This window comes from Crinia signifera, chromosome 4 (genome assembly GCF_055691185.1).
Source record: "Crinia signifera chromosome 4, ASM5569118v1, whole genome shotgun sequence".
NCBI lineage: Eukaryota > Metazoa > Chordata > Amphibia > Anura > Myobatrachidae > Crinia > Crinia signifera.
Window position 1 is genome coordinate 325,486,905 of NC_139220.1, and position 23,375 is coordinate 325,510,279.

Consider the following 23,375-nt stretch of genomic DNA (forward strand, 5'->3'; position numbering starts at 1 on the left):
CTTTATTTTTACACTGCAATATAGATCTCACTTTGAAGTAAAACCCCACCCAAATCTAATTCTCTCTGCACATTTTACATCTGCCCCACCTGCAGTGCACATGGTTTTGTCCATCTAAGAAGGATTTTGTCAGAAAGAGTGAACTAGAATAAGGCCCTATGTTACTTTTAAGATACTTCCATCTGTCATGTTAGTTGATCTGAATCATTTGCAGAATTTCATTAGTACGGCTCTTATTCACACACGTCTAGGTAAGCTCTCTACTAATATTAGGAATTGGTCAACATTTCTTCCAGAATTTGGTTTTATACTGTAGAAACACAGATTACTAAATGGACTGTCATATCAAAAGATTACAATGTCTCTTCCTTTCAGTGCAATGTCTGTCTGATTTACCGGGCCATAATGTCATGTTGCTCCATACATTAGCTGTTTTAATTGAAGATGTGCAAATTAAATAATATCTGCATTCCATATTATGATTTTGGAGTGCAAAGTGAATTTGCCAAAATACTGTAGGTGTGAAAATTTTCCAGCAAATTTTTTTTCTTCATCATAATGACCTGTAATGTTTATCTTATATAGGAAATATAATAATTTTTTGCACAATTTTTTTTATTTGAATTTATATAACAAACTAGGTGATTCATCGCGCCCTACGGGCGCTCTTCACACCGTCGTAAGGGGCTGCGCCCCCTTAATTTGTGAACGTTTGTATATGAGAAATATGGTTAGAATTGTATGAAAGATGCCTGTATTGCAACTTAGGTGTCCGCGAATCGCGGGAGGGGGGGTCGCGGAGGGTGCCGCGAATTGCAGGAGGGGGGGTCGCGGGGGGTGCCGCGAATTGCAGGAGGGGGGGTTGTGGGGGGGTGGATGCTGCGAATCGCGGGAGGGGAGGGATTGCAGAGAATCGCGGGAGGGGGGTCGCGGGGTGGGTTGCTGCAAATCACGGGAGGGGGGTTACGGGGGCGGGGGTTGCGGCGAATCATGGTAGGGGGGTCGCGGGGGTGTGCCGTGAATCACGGGAGGGGGGGTCACGGGGTGGGGTGCCGAGAATGGCGGGTGTGTGTGTGTGTGCCGTGAATCGCGGGAGTGGGGGTTGCGGGGGGTGGGGGGGGTGTGACGCGAATCGCCACAAGAAAAAATCAACACAGAAAGGTCAACACATGTAAATGTTGACATAAGTGTGGCACTTCATTGGTGTCCATGTCGACACATGAGAATGAATATGAAAACATTCAAAAAATGAAAAAAAAAAACTTCAAAAACTCATGTCAACCTTTTTCATTGTCGACCATAGCCATGTCAGTGTTTTCCATGTGCAATTTAATTCTGGAGCTGCCGCGAATCGCGGGGGGGTGCCGCGAATTGCGGGAGGGGGGGTCGCGGGGGTGGGTGCCGCGAATCGCGGGAGGGGGGGTTACGGGGCGGGGGTTGCGGCGAATCATGGGAGGGGGGGGTCGCGGGGTGTGCCGTGAATCACGGGAGGTGGGGTCACGGGGTGGGGTGCCGAGAATCGCGGGGGAGGTGTGTGTGTGTGTGCCGTGAATCGTGGGAGTGGGGGTTGTGGGGGGGGGGGTGTGACGCAAATCGCCACAAGAAAAAATCAACACAGAAAGGTCAACACATGTAAATGTTGACATAAGTGTGGCACTTCATTGGTGTCCATGTCGACACATGAGAATGAATATGAAAATTTTCAAAAAATGAAAAAAAAAACTTCAAAAACTCATGTCAACCTTTTTCATTGTCGACCATAGCCATGTCAGTGTTTTCCATGTGCAATTTAATGCTGGAGCTGCCGCGAATCACGGGGGGTGCCGCGAATTGCGGGAGGGGGGGGTCGCGGGGTTGGGTGCCGCGAATCGCGGGAGGGCGGGGTTCACAGGGGTTCCGGTGGGGGGTTGCCGCGAATTGCGGGAGGTGGGGGGTCACGGGGGGTGCTGCGAATCGCGGGAGGGGGGGGTTGCGGGGGGTGTGACGCGAATCGCCACAAGAAAAAATCAACACAGAAAGGTCAACACATGTAAATGTTGACATAAGTGTGCCACTTCATTAGTGTCCATGTTGACACATGACAATGAATATGAAAACATTCAAAAAATGAAATAAATCTTCAAAAACTCATGTCAACCTTTTTCATTGTCAACCATAGCCATGTCAGTGTTTTGCATGTGCCATTTAATCCTGGGGCTGCTGCGAATTGCGGGGGGGGGGGGAGGTGCCGCAAATCGCGGGAGGGGGGTCGCAGGGGGGGTGCCGCCAATCGTGCAAGGGGGGGTCGCGGGGGGGTTCTTTTTGCCGCGAATCGCGGGAGGGAGGTCGCGGGGGGGTGTTTTTTCCGCGAATCGGGGGGGGGGGGGGGGGGGTCACGGGGGAGGGTTTGCCGCGATTCGCGGGAGGGGGGGGTCGCGGGGTGGTGGTTATGCCGCGAATTGCGGGAGGGGTCGTGGGGGGGTTCTTTTTGCAGCGAATCGCGGGAGGGGGGGTCGCGGGGGTGTTTTTGCTGCGAATCGCGGTAGGGGGGGTCGCGGGTGTTTTTGCCGCGAATTGCGGGAGGGGGGGGCGCGCGGGGGGGAGGTTTTGCCGCAAATCGCGGGAGGGGGGCGCTCACCTGGTGGCTGTGGAGTAGCAGTGCTGGGCAACATGGGAAGGCAGTGGGTGTCTGGCACTGTCTGTGGGCTCACTGGGCTGGTTCTCTGTCACATACCTCCCAACATGACTCTCTCCAGGAGGGACACAATGCTCTGTTTCTAGACTTCCCCTTAATGTATGATTGCCATCACCTGTTTTAAACAGGTTAATTTCTCAGAAAGGTGTTCAGCACAGATGAAGGCAATCACACATTAAGAGGAAAGTCCAGGAACAGAGCGTTATAGACACAGACACCCACTTTGAGTGACAGATGTAGCCAAATATATAGGAGATGTGAGCAATACTGGCATTTTTAGCAAATTGTTGACACATCTCTCACAGAGATCTTTGCCCTCAAAGGGAGAATTGAAAGAAGATGCAAAATAATATCACCATTGTTTTTCTTACTGGATTTCAAGGGCTTCGAAATTTCAAGATTTTGCTGTTCTTATTTTTGCTTATTATTTACTGTCTGACCATCTGTGGGAATGTGCTAATCATTACCTTAGTTTTTATAAGCAGAAACCTTCATTCTCCTATGTACATCTTCATCACACAGGTGTCCTTATCTGACATCTTAATGACTACAGATATTCTTCCTAACATGCTCTCTATTGTTCTACACGATGGGAGCACAATGTCTTTGAATAGTTGCATTGCCCAATTTTTCTTCTTCGGCAATTTAGAAGTCTGGGAATGTCTTCTTCTGACAGTAATGTCCTATGATCGGTACCTGGCCATCTGCAATCCATTTCAATATAATTTAATCGTCAATTACTTGTTTTGTATTAAAGCTATTATGTCCACTTGGCTCTTGAGTTGTTTCATGACTTTGATCAATGGTATAGCAACTTGTAAGTTGACATTCTGCGGCGCAAACATTATTGACCATTTTTTCTGCGATCTTACTCCTCTACTCAAGCTAGCTTGTTCAGATGTTTCCATAGTCTACATACAGACTATCATTATTACTTTTTTTGCAATCATTTGCCCATTTCTATTAATTGTTGTATCATATGTCTATATTGTATTAACCATCTTACGGATCCAATCCATTACCAAGAGGAAGAAAGCCTTCTCCACCTGCAGCTCTCACCTGACCGTGGTGGCCATATTGTATGGGACACTTATGTCGGTTTATAATGTTCCACCCAGAGGACAGTTACTAACTGTGAACAAGATCCTTTCTTGTTTTTACACTGTTTTGACACCAATGCTAAACCCAATAATATACACATTCAGGAACAAAGACTTCAAGGAGGTTTTAAGAAAATGGTTATACAACTGAAATACTGTATCAACAATTAATTACTATATAACATTACATACTCTGTAGTAACCATATACTGTATATGATACCTGGACTGACCAAATTTAGACTAAAAGTTAATTTCTACTTAAGTTCATAATCCAAGAAATCTCATTTAAAGAAAAACAAAACACTTCTTATAGCGCAGACATCATAATGGTTTTCAGAAGTATAAGTAATAAGGTGTAGATACTCTGTAACCTTTAGGGGCATTCTGCTTACGCCACAAGAAATACGTGCATAATCATAAATCCTCCTTCTGGTGCCGGTATGCAGTTACCGGTATACCTCAAAGACATCAACAGATGCTCGACATAGTGTAAATAAAAAAAAAATATTGGCCTTTTGATGAAGGCTATTTGTCAGCAAAATATGTCAGAGAGAGTCCTGGTTGTGACACCCTGAGAAAGACTAGTCATTAGCTGAAACAAGTTGGTGGAAGTGGGATACCATTGTTTGGCTATGTGATCCTAACACATGGAAATCAGTAAGGTTGGAGTATGAGTACCCGGGACTGCCCACCTATTTTGCTGACAAATAGCCTTGATCATAAGGCCAATAAAGGTACTTCTCCCATTTTAAGTTGTTTTATTGGATTTGCATAAAATAATTTGTTTTACACTATGCGGAGCCTCAGTTGATGTCTTATGATGAGGTACACGTGAAACCACACACCGGCATCTGAAAGAGGATTTATAATTGCACACCTATTTCTTGTGGCCTAGGTGAAAGGCCCCCAAAGGGTACAGAATATCTACATCTTATTACTGATACTTCTGAAAACCTATATTATGTCTACACTATGAGAAGTGTTTTGTTTCTCTTTATGTTTTTGAGGTTATTGGGACGAGTGAACCTGAATTTAGGAAAAAAAGAACCAAACCCATTGGACTCTTACTGGAGAACTGTTGAAGAAATATACCCCTTCTAGGAGCACTGAATCCCATTACTATTTTTTTTAGGCAGAGAGAACGTACTGGGTCATATATATTGCAACATAAACAATGGTTACTTTCATAAATTCAAATTGGTCTTCCTGAACCTATTATGGGTTTTTGGTCCAAGCATATCAACCTACAAGACTTCTTATGATCTATTCCATGGGTGGTATGCCGAAACTAATAGATACTCTTGAATTCAATGATTAGGGCTTGTGTATAAAGATGTAAATGTCGATATCCTTGCCTCTTTATTGTTATGTTATTTTAACTGTTGCTTAGAGATTGTGACTCCTAAAAAGTGGGTTAGAGTATTTTTAAGTAACAAACGATGGGAAAATGGTACAATTTGAAAGGAATACAGTATCTAAATCTGGTTTTAATGACACCTTTAAAGTTGGCACATTTAATTTACAAAAATGTGATAAAAAAAGTAAAGAGAACTTCTCGTTTAAGCTCAAAAGTATATGGTGCGGCCAAATTAAAAGGAGACTTTTGCTGTAGCGGCGTTGTATCTAATTGCAGTGGGCTAATGTGTTTGCCGATAGGTGAGAAAGCCTTCTGGTTTTGCTGATTCTGACAAATGAGATCCTCCACAGCCTAAATAGTGTTAGGATTGGGGACATTGTTGCCAGCCTGGGCCATGGCAAGTCCTTGATGCTCATAATAATGACACCACTGGAATATGGTGCACTGTGTGAGACACTGCTCTCTGTGGACCACCTTCATCCTGCCATACATTTCTGGAGCATGCTCACCTTCTGCACGAAGATTGGATAACAGCTCTTTGCGCTGATCTGGAGCAATCCATCATGCATCTGACTGCGCAACACAACTTTCCAGAAAGAAACTGAGGCAAAGCCGTTCACTACACATGTACATCTGGGAAAACCGCCACGCCATCTATGGGCAAACACATCCATCCACTGTGATTAGATACAACGCCGCTACAGCAAAAACTCTCCTTTTCATTTGGGCACACCATATAAGTTTAATAGCAAATGAGGTGTGAGAAGTAAGTGGAGAGGTATCCAGGATATTACTGATGTTAAAGCAATCTATTGAGAAGAGTAAAGAGTTCCTTTGGTGAAACATACTGTAGTTACATTTTACTACCATTTTGACAAGACTGTTTCCAGTTAACTTAGGTGGAAATCTCTGAGAATGTAAGGGTTCCGGTATTGGACAATTGTCTTTCCAAAGATGTTTCTCCAGTACCAGATGTTTACACATTTTTTCCTTTGAGCCTCCAGCCGGGAGGCCGGCCACACATTGCACTAAACCCTTGGAACCCACCAGGCTCACTATTAAAAGAACTGTATCCATTTAGGATACTAATGATATATTTTCATTTAATTTCCCAAGCAGCTGGAAAAGTATCCAGTTACTAGATGCATTAACACCTTTAGATAGGCTGAACTTACCTATTATATGGTATAGAGTTACCATCTTTGTGGGGCATGCTAATTTAACTACTGTAACTATTGTAGTCCTAAAATCTATTGCTTATTTTGAATTTTAGCCTCTCCTCAAAGAGCCGCGAGTCACGGCATTTACTGTAATGGAGGGCAGATCCATTGCAAATCACGGGAGGGGGGTTACGGGGGCGGGGGTTGCGGCGAATCATGGTAGGGGGGTCGCGGGGGTGTGCCGTGAATCACGGGAGGGGGGGTCACGGGGTGGGGTGCCGAGAATGGCGGGTGTGTGTGTGTGTGCCGTGAATCGCGGGAGTGGGGGTTGCGGGGGGTGGGGGGGGTGTGACGCGAATCGCCACAAGAAAAAATCAACACAGAAAGGTCAACACATGTAAATGTTGACATAAGTGTGGCACTTCATTGGTGTCCATGTCGACACATGAGAATGAATATGAAAACATTCAAAAAATGAAAAAAAAAAACTTCAAAAACTCATGTCAACCTTTTTCATTGTCGACCATAGCCATGTCAGTGTTTTCCATGTGCAATTTAATTCTGGAGCTGCCGCGAATCGCGGGGGGGTGCCGCGAATTGCGGGAGGGGGGGTCGCGGGGGTGGGTGCCGCGAATCGCGGGAGGGGGGGTTACGGGGCGGGGGTTGCGGCGAATCATGGGAGGGGGGGGTCGCGGGGTGTGCCGTGAATCACGGGAGGTGGGGTCACGGGGTGGGGTGCCGAGAATCGCGGGGGAGGTGTGTGTGTGTGTGCCGTGAATCGTGGGAGTGGGGGTTGTGGGGGGGGGTGTGACGCAAATCGCCACAAGAAAAAATCAACACAGAAAGGTCAACACATGTAAATGTTGACATAAGTGTGGCACTTCATTGGTGTCCATGTCGACACATGAGAATGAATATGAAAATTTTCAAAAAATGAAAAAAAAAACTTCAAAAACTCATGTCAACCTTTTTCATTGTCGACCATAGCCATGTCAGTGTTTTCCATGTGCAATTTAATGCTGGAGCTGCCGCGAATCACGGGGGGTGCCGCGAATTGCGGGAGGGGGGGGTCGCGGGGTTGGGTGCCGCGAATCGCGGGAGGGCGGGGTTCACAGGGGTTCCGGTGGGGGGTTGCCGCGAATTGCGGGAGGTGGGGGGTCACGGGGGGTGCTGCGAATCGCGGGAGGGGGGGTTGCGGGGGGTGTGACGCGAATCGCCACAAGAAAAAATCAACACAGAAAGGTCAACACATGTAAATGTTGACATAAGTGTGCCACTTCATTAGTGTCCATGTTGACACATGACAATGAATATGAAAACATTCAAAAAATGAAATAAATCTTCAAAAACTCATGTCAACCTTTTTCATTGTCAACCATAGCCATGTCAGTGTTTTGCATGTGCCATTTAATCCTGGGGCTGCTGCGAATTGCGGGGGGGGGGGAGGTGCCGCAAATCGCGGGAGGGGGGTCGCAGGGGGGGTGCCGCCAATCGTGCAAGGGGGGGTCGCGGGGGGGTTCTTTTTGCCGCGAATCGCGGGAGGGAGGTCGCGGGGGGGTGTTTTTTCCGCGAATCGGGGGGGGGGGGTCACGGGGGAGGGTTTGCCGCGATTCGCGGGAGGGGGGGGTCGCGGGGTGGTGGTTATGCCGCGAATTGCGGGAGGGGTCGTGGGGGGGTTCTTTTTGCAGCGAATCGCGGGAGGGGGGGTCGCGGGGGTGTTTTTGCTGCGAATCGCGGTAGGGGGGGTCGCGGGTGTTTTTGCCGCGAATTGCGGGAGGGGGGGGCGCGCGGGGGGGAGGTTTTGCCGCAAATCGCGGGAGGGGGGCGCTCACCTGGTGGCTGTGGAGTAGCAGTGCTGGGCAACATGGGAAGGCAGTGGGTGTCTGGCACTGTCTGTGGGCTCACTGGGCTGGTTCTCTGTCACATACCTCCCAACATGACTCTCTCCAGGAGGGACACAATGCTCTGTTTCTAGACTTCCCCTTAATGTATGATTGCCATCACCTGTTTTAAACAGGTTAATTTCTCAGAAAGGTGTTCAGCACAGATGAAGGCAATCACACATTAAGAGGAAAGTCCAGGAACAGAGCGTTATAGACACAGACACCCACTTTGAGTGACAGATGTAGCCAAATATATAGGAGATGTGAGCAATACTGGCATTTTTAGCAAATTGTTGACACATCTCTCACAGAGATCTTTGCCCTCAAAGGGAGAATTGAAAGAAGATGCAAAATAATATCACCATTGTTTTTCTTACTGGATTTCAAGGGCTTCGAAATTTCAAGATTTTGCTGTTCTTATTTTTGCTTATTATTTACTGTCTGACCATCTGTGGGAATGTGCTAATCATTACCTTAGTTTTTATAAGCAGAAACCTTCATTCTCCTATGTACATCTTCATCACACAGGTGTCCTTATCTGACATCTTAATGACTACAGATATTCTTCCTAACATGCTCTCTATTGTTCTACATGATGGGAGCACAATGTCTTTGAATAGTTGCATTGCCCAATTTTTCTTCTTCGGCAATTTAGAAGTCTGGGAATGTCTTCTTCTGACAGTAATGTCCTATGATCGGTACCTGGCCATCTGCAATCCATTTCAATATAATTTAATCGTCAATTACTTGTTTTGTATTAAAGCTATTATGTCCACTTGGCTCTTGAGTTGTTTCATGACTTTGATCAATGGTATAGCAACTTGTAAGTTGACATTCTGCGGCGCAAACTTCTCCCATTTTAAGTTGTTTTATTGGATTTGCATAAAATAATTTGTTTTACACTATGCGGAGCCTCAGTTGATGTCTTATGATGAGGTACACGTGAAACCACACACCGGCATCTGAAAGAGGATTTATAATTGCACACCTATTTCTTGTGGCCTAGGTGAAAGGCCCCCAAAGGGTACAGAATATCTACATCTTATTACTGATACTTCTGAAAACCTATATTATGTCTACACTATGAGAAGTGTTTTGTTTCTCTTTATGTTTTTGAGGTTATTGGGACGAGTGAACCTGAATTTAGGAAAAAAAGAACCAAACCCATTGGACTCTTACTGGAGAACTGTTGAAGAAATATACCCCTTCTAGGAGCACTGAATCCCATTACTATTTTTTTTAGGCAGAGAGAACGTACTGGGTCATATATATTGCAACATAAACAATGGTTACTTTCATAAATTCAAATTGGTCTTCCTGAACCTATTATGGGTTTTTGGTCCAAGCATATCAACCTACAAGACTTCTTATGATCTATTCCATGGGTGGTATGCCGAAACTAATAGATACTCTTGAATTCAATGATTAGGGCTTGTGTATAAAGATGTAAATGTCGATATCCTTGCCTCTTTATTGTTATGTTATTTTAACTGTTGCTTAGAGATTGTGACTCCTAAAAAGTGGGTTAGAGTATTTTTAAGTAACAAACGATGGGAAAATGGTACAATTTGAAAGGAATACAGTATCTAAATCTGGTTTTAATGACACCTTTAAAGTTGGCACATTTAATTTACAAAAATGTGATAAAAAAAGTAAAGAGAACTTCTCGTTTAAGCTCAAAAGTATATGGTGCGGCCAAATTAAAAGGAGACTTTTGCTGTAGCGGCGTTGTATCTAATTGCAGTGGGCTAATGTGTTTGCCGATAGGTGAGAAAGCCTTCTGGTTTTGCTGATTCTGACAAATGAGATCCTCCACAGCCTAAATAGTGTTAGGATTGGGGACATTGTTGCCAGCCTGGGCCATGGCAAGTCCTTGATGCTCATAATAATGACACCACTGGAATATGGTGCACTGTGTGAGACACTGCTCTCTGTGGACCACCTTCATCCTGCCATACATTTCTGGAGCATGCTCACCTTCTGCACGAAGATTGGATAACAGCTCTTTGCGCTGATCTGGAGCAATCCATCATGCATCTGACTGCGCAACACAACTTTCCAGAAAGAAACTGAGGCAAAGCCGTTCACTACACATGTACATCTGGGAAAACCGCCACGCCATCTATGGGCAAACACATCCATCCACTGTGATTAGATACAACGCCGCTACAGCAAAAACTCTCCTTTTCATTTGGGCACACCATATAAGTTTAATAGCAAATGAGGTGTGAGAAGTAAGTGGAGAGGTATCCAGGATATTACTGATGTTAAAGCAATCTATTGAGAAGAGTAAAGAGTTCCTTTGGTGAAACATACTGTAGTTACATTTTACTACCATTTTGACAAGACTGTTTCCAGTTAACTTAGGTGGAAATCTCTGAGAATGTAAGGGTTCCGGTATTGGACAATTGTCTTTCCAAAGATGTTTCTCCAGTACCAGATGTTTACACATTTTTTCCTTTGAGCCTCCAGCCGGGAGGCCGGCCACACATTGCACTAAACCCTTGGAACCCACCAGGCTCACTATTAAAAGAACTGTATCCATTTAGGATACTAATGATATATTTTCATTTAATTTCCCAAGCAGCTGGAAAAGTATCCAGTTACTAGATGCATTAACACCTTTAGATAGGCTGAACTTACCTATTATATGGTATAGAGTTACCATCTTTGTGGGGCATGCTAATTTAACTACTGTAACTATTGTAGTCCTAAAATCTATTGCTTATTTTGAAAATATATGTGTATTTCATTTATTTTATGTATATTTTGTTTATCTTTTATTAAATCCTATTTAAGAATCACACCTGGTCTGAGTTGTGTTTGAGAGCAAGCAACTACTCATTTACAATTAATCACAATAAAGATTAAATTTGACCTATTTTCATATGTTTAATTATTGAATTAACTAATTAATCTCCAGGCGCAGTGCTCTTCTGTTGTTTCTTTTTTCTTTTTTACCATTTGGCGGCCAATCCCATTGAGCACTTGCAGTGGATCTATTGAGAGGGTCTTATACTAACTAGATCCCCACTAAAATCCACACTTGTTCATATCAATACTCAATTGACAATGAACTAATTAGATTAAGTTGAATTGCCTTAGCGCCAGAAGGATAAGTGTCTTCTGACACAATACAACTCTTTTTTCTCTCATAAGCAAAAGTCTGACACAGACAAGGTTGGCATGAGTTTTTCACACTTTTTTTGGTGTCTACAGTATGTTGACACCTGATCACGTGGACCTTTAAAATAATATGGCTCACTTTGGGGTGCCCTATGGCTTGTGACCACATTGTTTAAACATAAATTGTAGAGGACTCTGCACTCACTAAATTAACTGATATTAATAAATAGTGGAGATTTAGTTCTTAAATAATAGGCACCCCAAAACTAGGAAAGGTGAGTGCCGATGTTTAGTGTGTATTGTTTATTAGATAAAAATTTTAATTAGTCTTATTGTGGTCACATTCTCTGATGCACCCTGCTTTAACCTATATTCCATAGCAGCTTATGTTAGCCACTTCCCTAGATGATTAGTGACAGGTGTGTTGGTAACTGCTCACCTTTAAAAGCACAGTCTGCTGTGAGCTTTAGACCAGATAACATGCCTGGAATCAAACATTAATGTGATAGGTAGTAGTAGTACGTTTATTTATAAGGCGCCGCAAAGTGTCCGCAGCGCCGTACATAGCAAACAAAAAAAACAAATTACAAGGTAACGTACAGGGTGTGTTGAAAAATACAGTATAAATAGGGGTATAGCTGGTAGAACTAAAATCAGCATCAGTTCAGAAGTAGGTGTCAAAATTGTCGAGGAGACTGAAGATGAAGTAGAGGAAGGGAAGAACAGGACAGGAGCACAGGTGAAGTAATGAGGTAGGGTGAGTACGTGAGGAAGGAGGACCCTACTCATAAGAGTTAACATACTAAAAATAGGTGGGTGGACGAACGAAATACAATAGGATAAGAAGGAACGGAGGGGAACGGAGGCAGGATAGGAGGATCAAAAGAGGTTAGGAGGAGGGATAGGCTAGTCGAAAAAAGTGGGTTTTGAGGGAGCGCTTGAAGGAGGTAAGGGAATCAGATAGCCTGATGGGTGGCGGGAGGTTGTTCCAGTGCAGGGGGGCAGCGTGAGAGAAGTCTTGGACACGGGAGTGGGAGGAGGTGATTAGGTGAGAGGTCAGTCGGCGGTCAGCGATGGAGCGAAGAGGATGGGAGGGAGTGTGGATAGAGATCAGTGAAGAGAGGTAGGGAGCTGTGGAGGAGGAGAGAGCCTTGTAGGTGGTGGTGAGGAGTTTAAAGAGAACTCGGAAAGGAATGGGGAGCCAGTGAAGAGATAGACAGAGGGGGGAGGCGGAGGTAGAGCGGCGGGAGAGGAAGATGAGCCTAGCAGCAGCGTTAAGAATAGATTGGAGAGGTGCGAGGCGAGTGAGAGGTAGCCCAGAGAGAAGGATGTTGCAGTAGTCAAGGCGGGAGATGACAAGAGAGTGAATGAGAATTTTGGTCGCGTCAGTGGAGAGGAATGGTCTGATGCGTAAGATGTTGCGTAGGTGAAAGCGGCAAGACTGTGAGAGAGCACGAATGTGGGGGGTGAAAGAGAGGGAGGAGTCAATGATGACACCGAGGCAGCGTGTTTGGTCGGTGGACGTGATCTCGGTTTCACCAATGCTGATGGAGATAGTGGGAGAAAAGGGGATGTTCGGGGGATGGAAGATTAGAAGTTCAGTTTTAGCCATGTTTAGTTTCAGGAAGCGTTGGGTCATCCAGGCTGAGATGGCCGTGAGGCATTCGGAGACCTTGGACAGGAGTGATGGGGATAAGTCGGGGGAGGAGAGATAGATTAGGGTATTATCAGCATAAAGGTGGTAATGAAAACCATAGGAGCTGATGAGGGTGCCCAGAGAGGTGGTGTAGAAGGAGAAGAGGAGAGGGCCAAGGACTGACCCTTGGGGAACACCGACTGGCTGCGGGGTAGTAGGAGAGGAGGAGCTTGGAGTGGAGACGGAGAAGGAGCGATCGGAGAGGTATGAGGTGAACCAGGAGAAGACCATGCCAGTGATGCCAAAAGAGCGGAGGGTGTTGAGCAGGAGAGGGTGGTCAACAGTGTCAAAGGCAGCCGACCGATCAAGCTGGATGAGGATAGAGAAGAGGCCTTTGGATTTAGCCGATAGTAGATCGTTAGTGACTTTGGTCAGGGCAGTTTCAGTGGAATGTAAAGGGCGGAACCCGGATTGGAGGGGGTCTAGAATGGAGTTAGCAGTAAGGTGGCTTAGGAGACGATTATAGGTCAGACGTTCAAGGAGCTTGGAGGCAAAAGGGAGGAGGGAGATGGGCCTGTAGTTGGATGGAGAGTTGGGGTCCAAATTAGTTTTTTTGAGAATTGGGGAGACAAGAGCTTGTTTGAAGGAGGAAGGGAAGATCCCAGAGGATAGGGAAAGGATAGCTATGTCATGGTTGCCTACCTGACCCTCTCCTTTAAGGAGAAAATTATCTGTTCCTGAACATCCCTGGTAATTTATGATTACCATCACCTGTGGGGAGCCAGGTAATTGATAATAAAGGCGTTTCACCACAGGCAATGGCAATCATACATTACCAGGGAATTCCAGGAGCAGAGCAATTTCTCCTTGAAGGAGAGGGTCAGGTAGGCAACCATAAGCTATGTGTATTGTAATCATTTTGAGCAATCGTGTTAGGACCTGCAGAAAAGTGGGGTCCCGTGAAGGGGGCTGCAGGCTTAAATGCATTGATCAATACATGAATCTCCACTATTTATTTATATCAGTTAATTTAGTGAGTGCAGAGCCCCTATAATTTCTATTAGTGGTGGGCAAAAATTAACATTTTTAATATGTTAAATACATTTTTTATATGTTTAATATGTCAATAAATATGTTAAATTGTTCTACTTGTCGACTCTTTTAAGTCATACTTACCGACCTTCCTGGCTGGGAGGCTCCTGATAATCTGGTCCCCCTCCTGGAACCCCAGAAGATGGGCAAGTCTTGCGTCTTCCTGGCCAGCCGCATCAGCCATCCGCACAGCCCCCTCCACTGCCAGTAAAATGCCATCACTCATGGCTATTCAGAAAGGGGGCAGAGCTAAGATGACTCAAATCATGGCATTTTAGCCTCTCCTCAAAGAGCCGCGAGTCACGGCATTTACTGTAATGGAGGGCAGATATTCAGCTCTGCCCCCCACCCACAGAAGTGCTGCTTAGGGTCTCCTCTCTGGGCTTCTTCTGAAGATGACACTCAATAAGTAGGCAAGTATCTTTTAGGTAATGATAATCTTATGTTTATTACTGTTATTTACACATGCATATTTTGGTTTGACTGTTCATGATGGTGAATTGTTGATGACAATAAAGTTTGGATTGATTGAATAGTGATGCATTGCTGCACTGGTTATGATGTTGCTGGGCTAATAAGTCTTCTATGTATCTTCCAGATGTAGTAACATATTAGCATAAAACACACAAAAAACTTCATAAGATAATAAGAACACTTTATTAAGAAAGTATAAAATCATGGTACATAGACCAATAGTGACAATGGCCCTTGTTCTAGTTCACTCGCAAAGGCACAATCACTCTCTTATGGACAAAACCATATGCACTGCATGTGGGGGTGCACGCGTATGAGACAGAAACAGAAGGGTATGATAGGGCGCTCCCACTTGAGATATGTGAAGTTTCGATGTTGATAAGTCTCGTAGAAATCAACATGGAAACTTCACATATCTCAAGTGGGAGTGCCCTATCAGACCCTTCTGTTTCTGTATCTACTATTGCCGGATAGTTTGGTGACTATCTTTTTTGATAAGGCTGCACCCTTTGTTTAGAGCGCAGGTTCTTTTACTACTTTTTTGTTAACGCGTATGAGACGCTCGCATGCCCAATTCTGACGGAGCTCCCCACCGCAGTCCACTGCCTCCCCAGTCCCCATCGCAGGTCCCCACAGCCGCCCCAAACCCCCCTAACCCTGCCTTTTTCCCTGAAGTGGAGATAGGCATTGTCATGCTGCCCAGCCACACAGTGACTGGGAAGCACGTGCGTCTGAGACGCATGCACCTCCTAGTCTGATGGAGTCCCTCTCCACCAGCGCTCGCCAGTGGGGACATTCTGGTAAACCCTGGCAATGAAAGAGAGGGGCTACATCTGTAGGGAAGCAGAGGAGGTGTCCATTTACTACCAGCAGCAGCGCTGTACATAGGGCACACATTAGTACAATACAGGGGACATTGGACATCACAGTAACTGAGACACTACAACATCACAGGTAACAGCAGCAAAATGCTCAGTACACAATACAGATGGGATGTAGGGAAGCAGAGGAGGTGTCCGGGTACTAGCAGGGGCAGCGCCGTACATAGGGCACACATTAGTACAATACAGGGGACATTGGACATTACAGTGACTGAGACACTACAACATCACAGGTAACAGCATCACAATGCTCAGTACACAATACAGATGGGATGTAGATGAAGCAGAGGAGGTGTCCGTGTACTACCAGGGGCAGCGCCGTACATAGGGCACACATTAGTACAATACAGAGGACACAGAACATTACAGTGACTGAGACACTACAACAGCACAGGTAACAGCAGCACAATGCTCAGTACACAATACAGCTGGGATGTAGGGAAGCAGAGGAGGTGTCTGTGTACTACCAAGGGAAAGCTGCTGTTGGTAGAGGGGAGTGGTTACCAGTGAGAAGAGATTGGGCTGTGAGAACAGGAGGGAAGAGGGTCCTGCTCCAAGGAGCTTACAATCTAAAGGGAGATAGATTCAGACAGTGACATGAGAAGCAGACAAAAAGGCCTGAAGACAGTAAGTGAGCATGGCAGCGGTGGTAATATTATGTTTATTTTTTTATATGCACTAACTTAATATAATATTTAAAGAAAATTAAATATTGTGCAATATTTTTGGGTACTTGAGTTCCAGTAAGCATATACAGATGGCGCCGGCCTTATTATTGCCGCCTGGACGCCATGGCGGAGGTTCTGGCGCATCGATATTTTTATGGCGCTGGCGTCCGCCAAGCGACATGGTTGCTCGCCATGTAATACAATCTGCCACCACTGGGTGGCTAATGCTCCATCAAGATACAGTCGGAGTGATTCCTCCATTCGCCGTATTACTATACTGTATGAGAAGCTCGTGCGCGATTAGACGCTCATGCACGATGAGGTGCTCGTGGGAAATGATAAAGTACAGTACAGTACAGTAAAGTAAATTAAAATGAGACACTAGTGAACGTACAATACAGTACAAGTGAGCAAATGGAGGAGGCGCTGAAGTCAAAGTGCCTCCTGCCTTTCCAGAGTTGGACGGTATCGACTTGCGCTAAAATAAAGTACAGTACTACAGTACATGACAGCACTAATCTATGAAAGGACAAACTCAGACAATCCATGAAAGAACTACAGGTATCAGACGCTGGCGGGCCGTCCTCGGGGTTCTCGCAAGGGGGGCGTCTCAGAGGCTGCAGGGGTACTGGTTTTGCCATCACATCCTGCCACGGATTACATGACAGTACAGTAGTCTAGTGGTTAGCTGCGCGGCAAACCAAGCAGGAGGCCCGAGTTCGATTACGGAGGGGAGGGGGTTGTAAGATAATTTTGATGTTTATTTATTTATTTATTCATTTATTCATTCATTTATTTATTTATTTATTTATTTATTTATTTATAAATGCACAGTAATCAATAAAGCTAGCGTAGACCACTAAATGTGTACTGAAGGATTCACAAGCCGAGTCCTGACAGACCAGACTTCACGGAGGTTCAGGCGCATCTGCGGCCGAATCTAGATAGTACACTCGGGAGATTTAGCCGCTAATGCGACTGAACCTCCGCGAGGACCAAGAGTTACAGTATGAGTTGAAGCGTCCAGTGCGAGGTTTGCCGGGGGTGACTGGTTTAAGAAAGCCCTATTTCACACGCTGCAATACTGTATTGTCTCTTGCAAGGAGTAATGAAGTCAAGCGCCTCCTCCCCTCCCCCCAGGGGTGGAGGGGGTCGGCTAATACAGGTCATTACACTTCAACATCTCCTGCAGAGCAAAGAATCCACGAAGGGGCGGGCCGTGCCGTCCTCGGGGTTCTCGCCAGGGGGGCGTCTCAGAGGCTGCAGGGGTACTGGTTTTGCCATCACAACTGCTGCTCCTCCTCCTCCTGCCACGGTTTACATGACCGTGCAGTAGTCTAGTGGTTAGCTGCGCGGCAATCCAAGCAGGAGGCCCGAGTTCGATTACGGAGGGGAGGGGGTTGTAAGATAATTTTGATGTTTATTTATTTATTCATTCATTCATTTATTTATTTATAAATGCACAGTAATCAATAAAGCTAGCGTAGACCACTAAATGTGTACTGAAGGATTCACAAGCCGAGTCCTGACAGACCAGACTTCACGGAGGTTCAGGCGCATCTGCGGCCGAATCTAGATAGTACACTCGGGAGATTTAGCCGCTAATGCGACTGAACCTCCGCGAGGACCAAGAGTTACAGTATGAGTTGAAGCGTCCAGTGCGAGGTTTGCCGGGGGTGACTGGTTTAAGAAAGCCCTATTTCACACGCTGCAATACTGTATTGTCTCTTGCAAGGAGTAATGAAGTCAAGCGCCTCCTCCCCTCCCCCCAGGGGTGGAGGGGGTCGGCTAATACAGGTCATTACACTTCAACATCTCCTGCAGAGCAAAGAATCCACGAAGGGGCGGGCCGTGCCGTCCTCGGGGTTCTCGCCAGGGGGGCGTCTCAGAGGCTGCAGGGGTACTGGTTTTGCCATCACAACTGCTGCTCCTCCTCCTCCTGCCACGGTTTACATGACCGTGCAGTAGTCTAGTGGTTAGCTGCGCGGCAATCCAAGCAGGAGGCCCGAGTTCGATTACGGAGGGGAGGGGGTTGTAAGATAATTTTGATGTTTATTTATTTATTCATTCATTCATTTATTTATTTATAAATGCACAGTAATCAATAAAGCTAGCGTAGACCACTAAATGTGTACTGAAGGATTCACAAGCCGAGTCCTGACAGACCAGACTTCACGGAGGTTCAGGCGCATCTGCGGCCGAATCTAGATAGTACACTCGGGAGATTTAGCCGCTAATGCGACTGAACCTCCGCGAGGACCAAGAGTTACAGTATGAGTTGAAGCGTCCAGTGCGAGGTTTGCCGGGGGTGACTGGTTTAAGAAAGCCCTATTTCACACGCTGCAATACTGTATTGTCTCTTGCAAGGAGTAATGAAGTCAAGCGCCTCCTCCCCTCCCCCCAGGGGTGGAGGGGGTCGGCTAATACAGGTCATTACACTTCAACATCTCCTGCAGAGCAAAGAATCCACGAAGGGGCGGGCCGTGCCAGACGTGCTTCCAGAGCTGGCGGGCCATCCTCAGGGTTTTTTCTATTGGAATACAGTGTGTACAGTATTTTGTAGAATGATATTTAATAAAACTATACAGTACAGTATGTCCTAGCGATTTAGTATCTCCAAACTCTTTTAAATAAAGTTTTGGGCGCATGATGAAAGTCATGTGTCTAGGACCCCCGCGCCGAAATTTTGCGTCACCTGTGCTTTATTGTACTGTATGCTGTGCACCACTGCATTGTACAGTACAATGGCGGAGCGCAGAGAGGGCCCGTACAGCACCCGGGAGCTGAGGCACCTTGTGCGCTGGAGAGACAGGACTCTCTCCAGCAACAAGGAGAAAATGAAGGCCTACAGAAAGACCCGCAGGGCTATCCTTAGGGACACTGGCCGTCAGCGGTCTATCCGCTCCTTAGAGCGGCGCTGGAGTGACCTGGTCAGGAGGGATCCTGAGAGACTTCAGGCCATCAGGCGCTGTAAGCACAGTACTGTACCGAGGGGGGTACAGGGAGGGGGGGTTGGCGGCTCTAGAGAGCACCGTCGATATGGTCTGTGTGGGCCCTGGGCAGCAGACCATATCAACGGCGCACTTTCACAGTACGGGATGCGGTCATAATGTCGAATGACATAATGTCGAATGTCAAAATGTCGACACCACAATGTCAAATGTGTAAAAATGCCCTAAGCATCGCGAGCGAAGCGAGCGATGCGAGGGTCCGATTCACTATGTCAATAGTGTCCATGTCGACACGACGGGAGCGGATAGGAGCCTAGCGACGGGGAGCGGATACCGTCGTTGCTGCTCGAGCGTCTCATTAGCTCGAGCGTCCCGTTAGCTCGAGCGTCTCATTAGCTCGAGCGTCCCGTTAGCTCGAGCGTCATGCGTAATGCTGCAAAACCATATTGTGACCAAGTTTCCAATATTGTGACCGCCTTTAGAACAATACTGTACTGTATACTGAGACGCATAGCGTCCGTGTCGTACAACCTTTAGAACTACAGTACGGTGTTTGATGTTACGCATTAGCGTCTGTGCGGCTACATCTCCTAACTGTCACTGCGTCTATAGACGCAGTGACAGTTAGAAGCCATGACGTACATGTACGTCATGTGTCGGGAAGTACCTCCCGGCCATGACGTACATGTACGACACTCTCTGTCCGCATCAGCATGATGCACTCTCGGCTGAAGAGACTGGATCACGCTCGTGCCAGCGGCATTAGAGAGGTGCTCATCGTATAATAAAGTTCATGTAATTCCTGCGCATCATGCACGCGCTGAAGCACAAATCTTACGCATGCGCAAATGAGGTTTTTAAAAGTGACATCTGGTGGTTGGTCTGTGATATTGCACTCGTCGTGAAGCGCCACGGCGATTCGCTACATGTATGCGCCATGGCGTGTGTCGGAAACATCGCCATAGGCGGCAATAATAAGGCCGGCGCCATCTGTATATACTGGCCCTCATTCAGGTTGGCTCGGTAAGCTGCGAATATCACAGCTTACCGAGCACCTGAGACATTGCCCACTGCCCGGCCAAATACCACAACCCCCTGCCACTGAAATCCCCTCAGTGCTATGATAGGGAATGTTTTATGAACACACATCCCCTCGCATGCCTCCACTAGCAGGAGAAATCATTCCATGGTCACCGGCTGGTAAAAACGGACTTTTATTTATGAGGACAATGATGAAGACGGGGCCGGTCATTGACATATGCAGGGGGAACACCCAGAAGTTTCATTGGGATGCCCAAAACACTAGGTGTTCATATGGTCCACTGATGTCACGACCCCCCATCCACCCCGTTCTCTCCCTCCCCACAATGAATGGCCTCGTGGGTGTGTAACTCGCCAAAGCCATTTATTGCCAGGGTCTGCACATGTGCAGACCCCCAAATATTGGAACTGGGCAGAATTTGCCCTTTTCCGAGAGATATTGAATCAGAGCCACTGTACAAAGCTCAATAGAGAAGAGAGTTTGTTATAAGTTAAAGATAGTCTTTCAGTTTAATAGTTTAATTGTTTAATAACCAGTGACATCAATTAGAAATGAACACATCTTTGTATTTCTTTTGCACTTTAAAATGTATACAGCAGTCTTCACAAAACATACATACAGTATGAAGAATTATTGCTGTGATCATTTCTCTTTCTTAAAGGCTTATATACAAAGTTAGTAACCCTGCTGGAAGCAACAGCTTTGAAAGCTAGTCTGCTTCCTTGTGATTTCCTCTGTGTTTGTGCAAGTGTGAGAGAGAAGGAGATGTACGGATGGAGCTGCTCTAATTAGAGCTCTAATCAGAGCGGTTCCCATTCTGCAGTGCCCTGTTCGCCAAACCGCACCCTCTGCCAAGAATGGGCTGTGTGCGCGAGATGTTCGCGTGACCCATTCTTGGCAATGGGACAAACAAATGTTTGAGACACTTGCGCGTCCCCCATCCCTGCCATCCGCCATAAACAGCGATATGTCGAGCTGGTGAAATGAGAGAGCCTGGCTCTGTCTGTAGTTTCACTCACTGCCAACAGATGACTGTGTTTCGGAGACACACAAACGGACACTAGACATATATACAGATGGAGCCCTCCTCATTCAGCTCTTCAATAGGATTAAGTGAGTCATAGGATTACTCTGCTAATTCCGTACTTTATTGTTCTATGTATTGTATTGATGCTGAGAACAATAAGATAGCCATGGCTAGACATGGTGAGCCACAACCTAAGGAACAAAATTGAGAAGGGCTCAAACTGTATATATACAGTATATACCCACCATTGTGTTACAAGGCGCCCTATAGTATTGGACTAGGATTTTTGCCTCTACTCACTTTATAAATCCATAAACAAGACATTTTAAACATAAAACATTTATTAAAACATAATTTAAAACAAGTTTTCCATGTCAAATTCTTGTCAGAGATGTACTTTTTTCTCAAGATTATGGAAGAAACATGTACCCGGCGCATTTCGTCTTGTTATGAGACTTCATCAGGGGTGTAAATGTTTTATACAAATCTACAAAAGTAGAACACAATGGTAAGTATTCACAAACGGAGAGAGACAATTTCATGTATAAACATATCCAATGGACTTAATTGATATAGATGCAGAACAAACGAATAAACAACATATTTAACCAATAATTTAAGCATACTAGTTTTCATACAACCTTGAGGACTGTCAACATTTTTACCTTCTTTTGGTACTTGTGTATTTTGGCGGCGCCCATCGCATCGCATACCATAACGTATGCGATGGTATGCGATGCGACGCGATATCGTGCCATAGTGTACGATGGCTTACAATTTTCAAATTGTATGCCATTGTACATGGCATACAATACCATACGATGCGATGCGATTAAACATTGTATAAGCACCCTAATGGGTGCTTACAATGTTAAATGCACCCCCACGCCACCCTCCCACTATAAACGTGAACCCGAAGCGTGGCGAGCGCAGCGAGCCCGCGAGGGGCGGCGGTACGCGTCCTACGACCTTTTCATACCCCCACTATCCACGTCGGCGTGGAGTTGAGAATAGAAAGTGTGGCGAGCGCAGCGAGCCCCGCGAGGGGACGCAGATACCTTCACAGGTATCCGCGTCCCCTGGCGGGCTATACAGGTGTCCGCGTGGCAAGCCACGCGAGGGGACGTGGACACCTGTGAAGCCCGCCAGGGGACGCGTATACCTGTGAAGGTATCCGCGTCCCCTCGCGGGGCTCGGTGGCTCGCTGCGCTCGCCACACTAATCTATTCTCAACTCCACCCCGACGTGGATAGTGGGGGTGTGAAAAGGTCGTAGGACGCGTACCGCCGCCGCTCGCCACGCTTCGGGTTCACGTTTATAGTGGGGGGGGGGTGGCGTGGGGGTGCATTTAACATTGTAAGCACCCATTAGGGTGCTCAAAAGCACCCTTTAGTGTGCTTATACGATTTTTATCGTATAGGGGGCAAAAATCGCATCGCATCGCATCGCATGCGATCGGGTACATGGCATGCGATGCGATGCGTTCATCGAACGATGCTGAAATCGGGCGCCGCCAAAATACACAAGTACCCTTCTTTTTTAAAGATGATAAAAATTATAATAATGTAGGTGGAAAATTTGTACTTTACCTTTAATAGGCTTTACAAGGGTCCTACTAGTCATATAGAATAGGTCTTATTAATTGGCTCTAAGGTTGAATGAATAATCCGTTCTGTACTGGGTCTACCACATATTTAGATGGAACCCCATAATTACAAAATATACTTGAACGTATGTACAATGATATAGGGTTCCATTTGTTTTTATATTTTATTTCTTAATGCAGATTTTATTAGTCTGTTACATACTGTATACTGTGTTCAAAAACTTGCACAATAATTGATTTCTACTCAAGGATTATAGTAGTTGAATAGCAGTAATATTTACATATTGTAACAAATGTAAAAATGTATATTATATATATATTTATTTCTCTACGTTAGATATTATGAAAGTCTAATTACACATTAATGTTTTTGTTTTTAATGAAGTTTCTGGTATCCCTGGTATTTTTAACTAATTCCTTATGGTCTTATTGTACCTATAGCCAACACAGGGGAAATTACATAAATCTCAAAATGTTAATTTAATGAATATAAATTATTTATTTAAAGTGTTCTATATAAAGCTGTTTGCTGCAATATTCCATGTTACACTGTAACAGAAAAGACAACACCACATTTCTGATTTGCAGGATCATTGTTTTCAATCTTTTTAATTTTAGTTCCTGTTCTCCATTATCTCTCATGGAATTACTAATATGAAGAACAAAATATTATGAACATTTTCTGAAGCAAAATTA

The 23,375-nt window shown here is 45.5% G+C and overlaps 1 protein-coding gene across 1 annotated transcript; it reads left to right on the forward strand.

The window, feature by feature from the left end:
* Positions 1 to 3,013: 3,013 nt before the first annotated feature.
* LOC146073430 (olfactory receptor 11L1-like) lies at positions 3,014 to 3,925 on the forward strand. The gene has a single exon (XM_083180608.1). The coding sequence runs from the start codon at positions 3,014 to 3,016 to the stop codon at positions 3,923 to 3,925; it is 912 nt and encodes a 303-aa protein (XP_083036734.1).
* Positions 3,926 to 23,375: the final 19,450 nt, after the last annotated feature.

What these genes read in the sequence shown, in the direction of transcription:
- LOC146073430 (XM_083180608.1), top strand. Translation starts at nt 3,014, where the DNA reads ATGCAAAATAATATCACCATTGTTTTTCTTACTGGATTTCAAGGGCTT.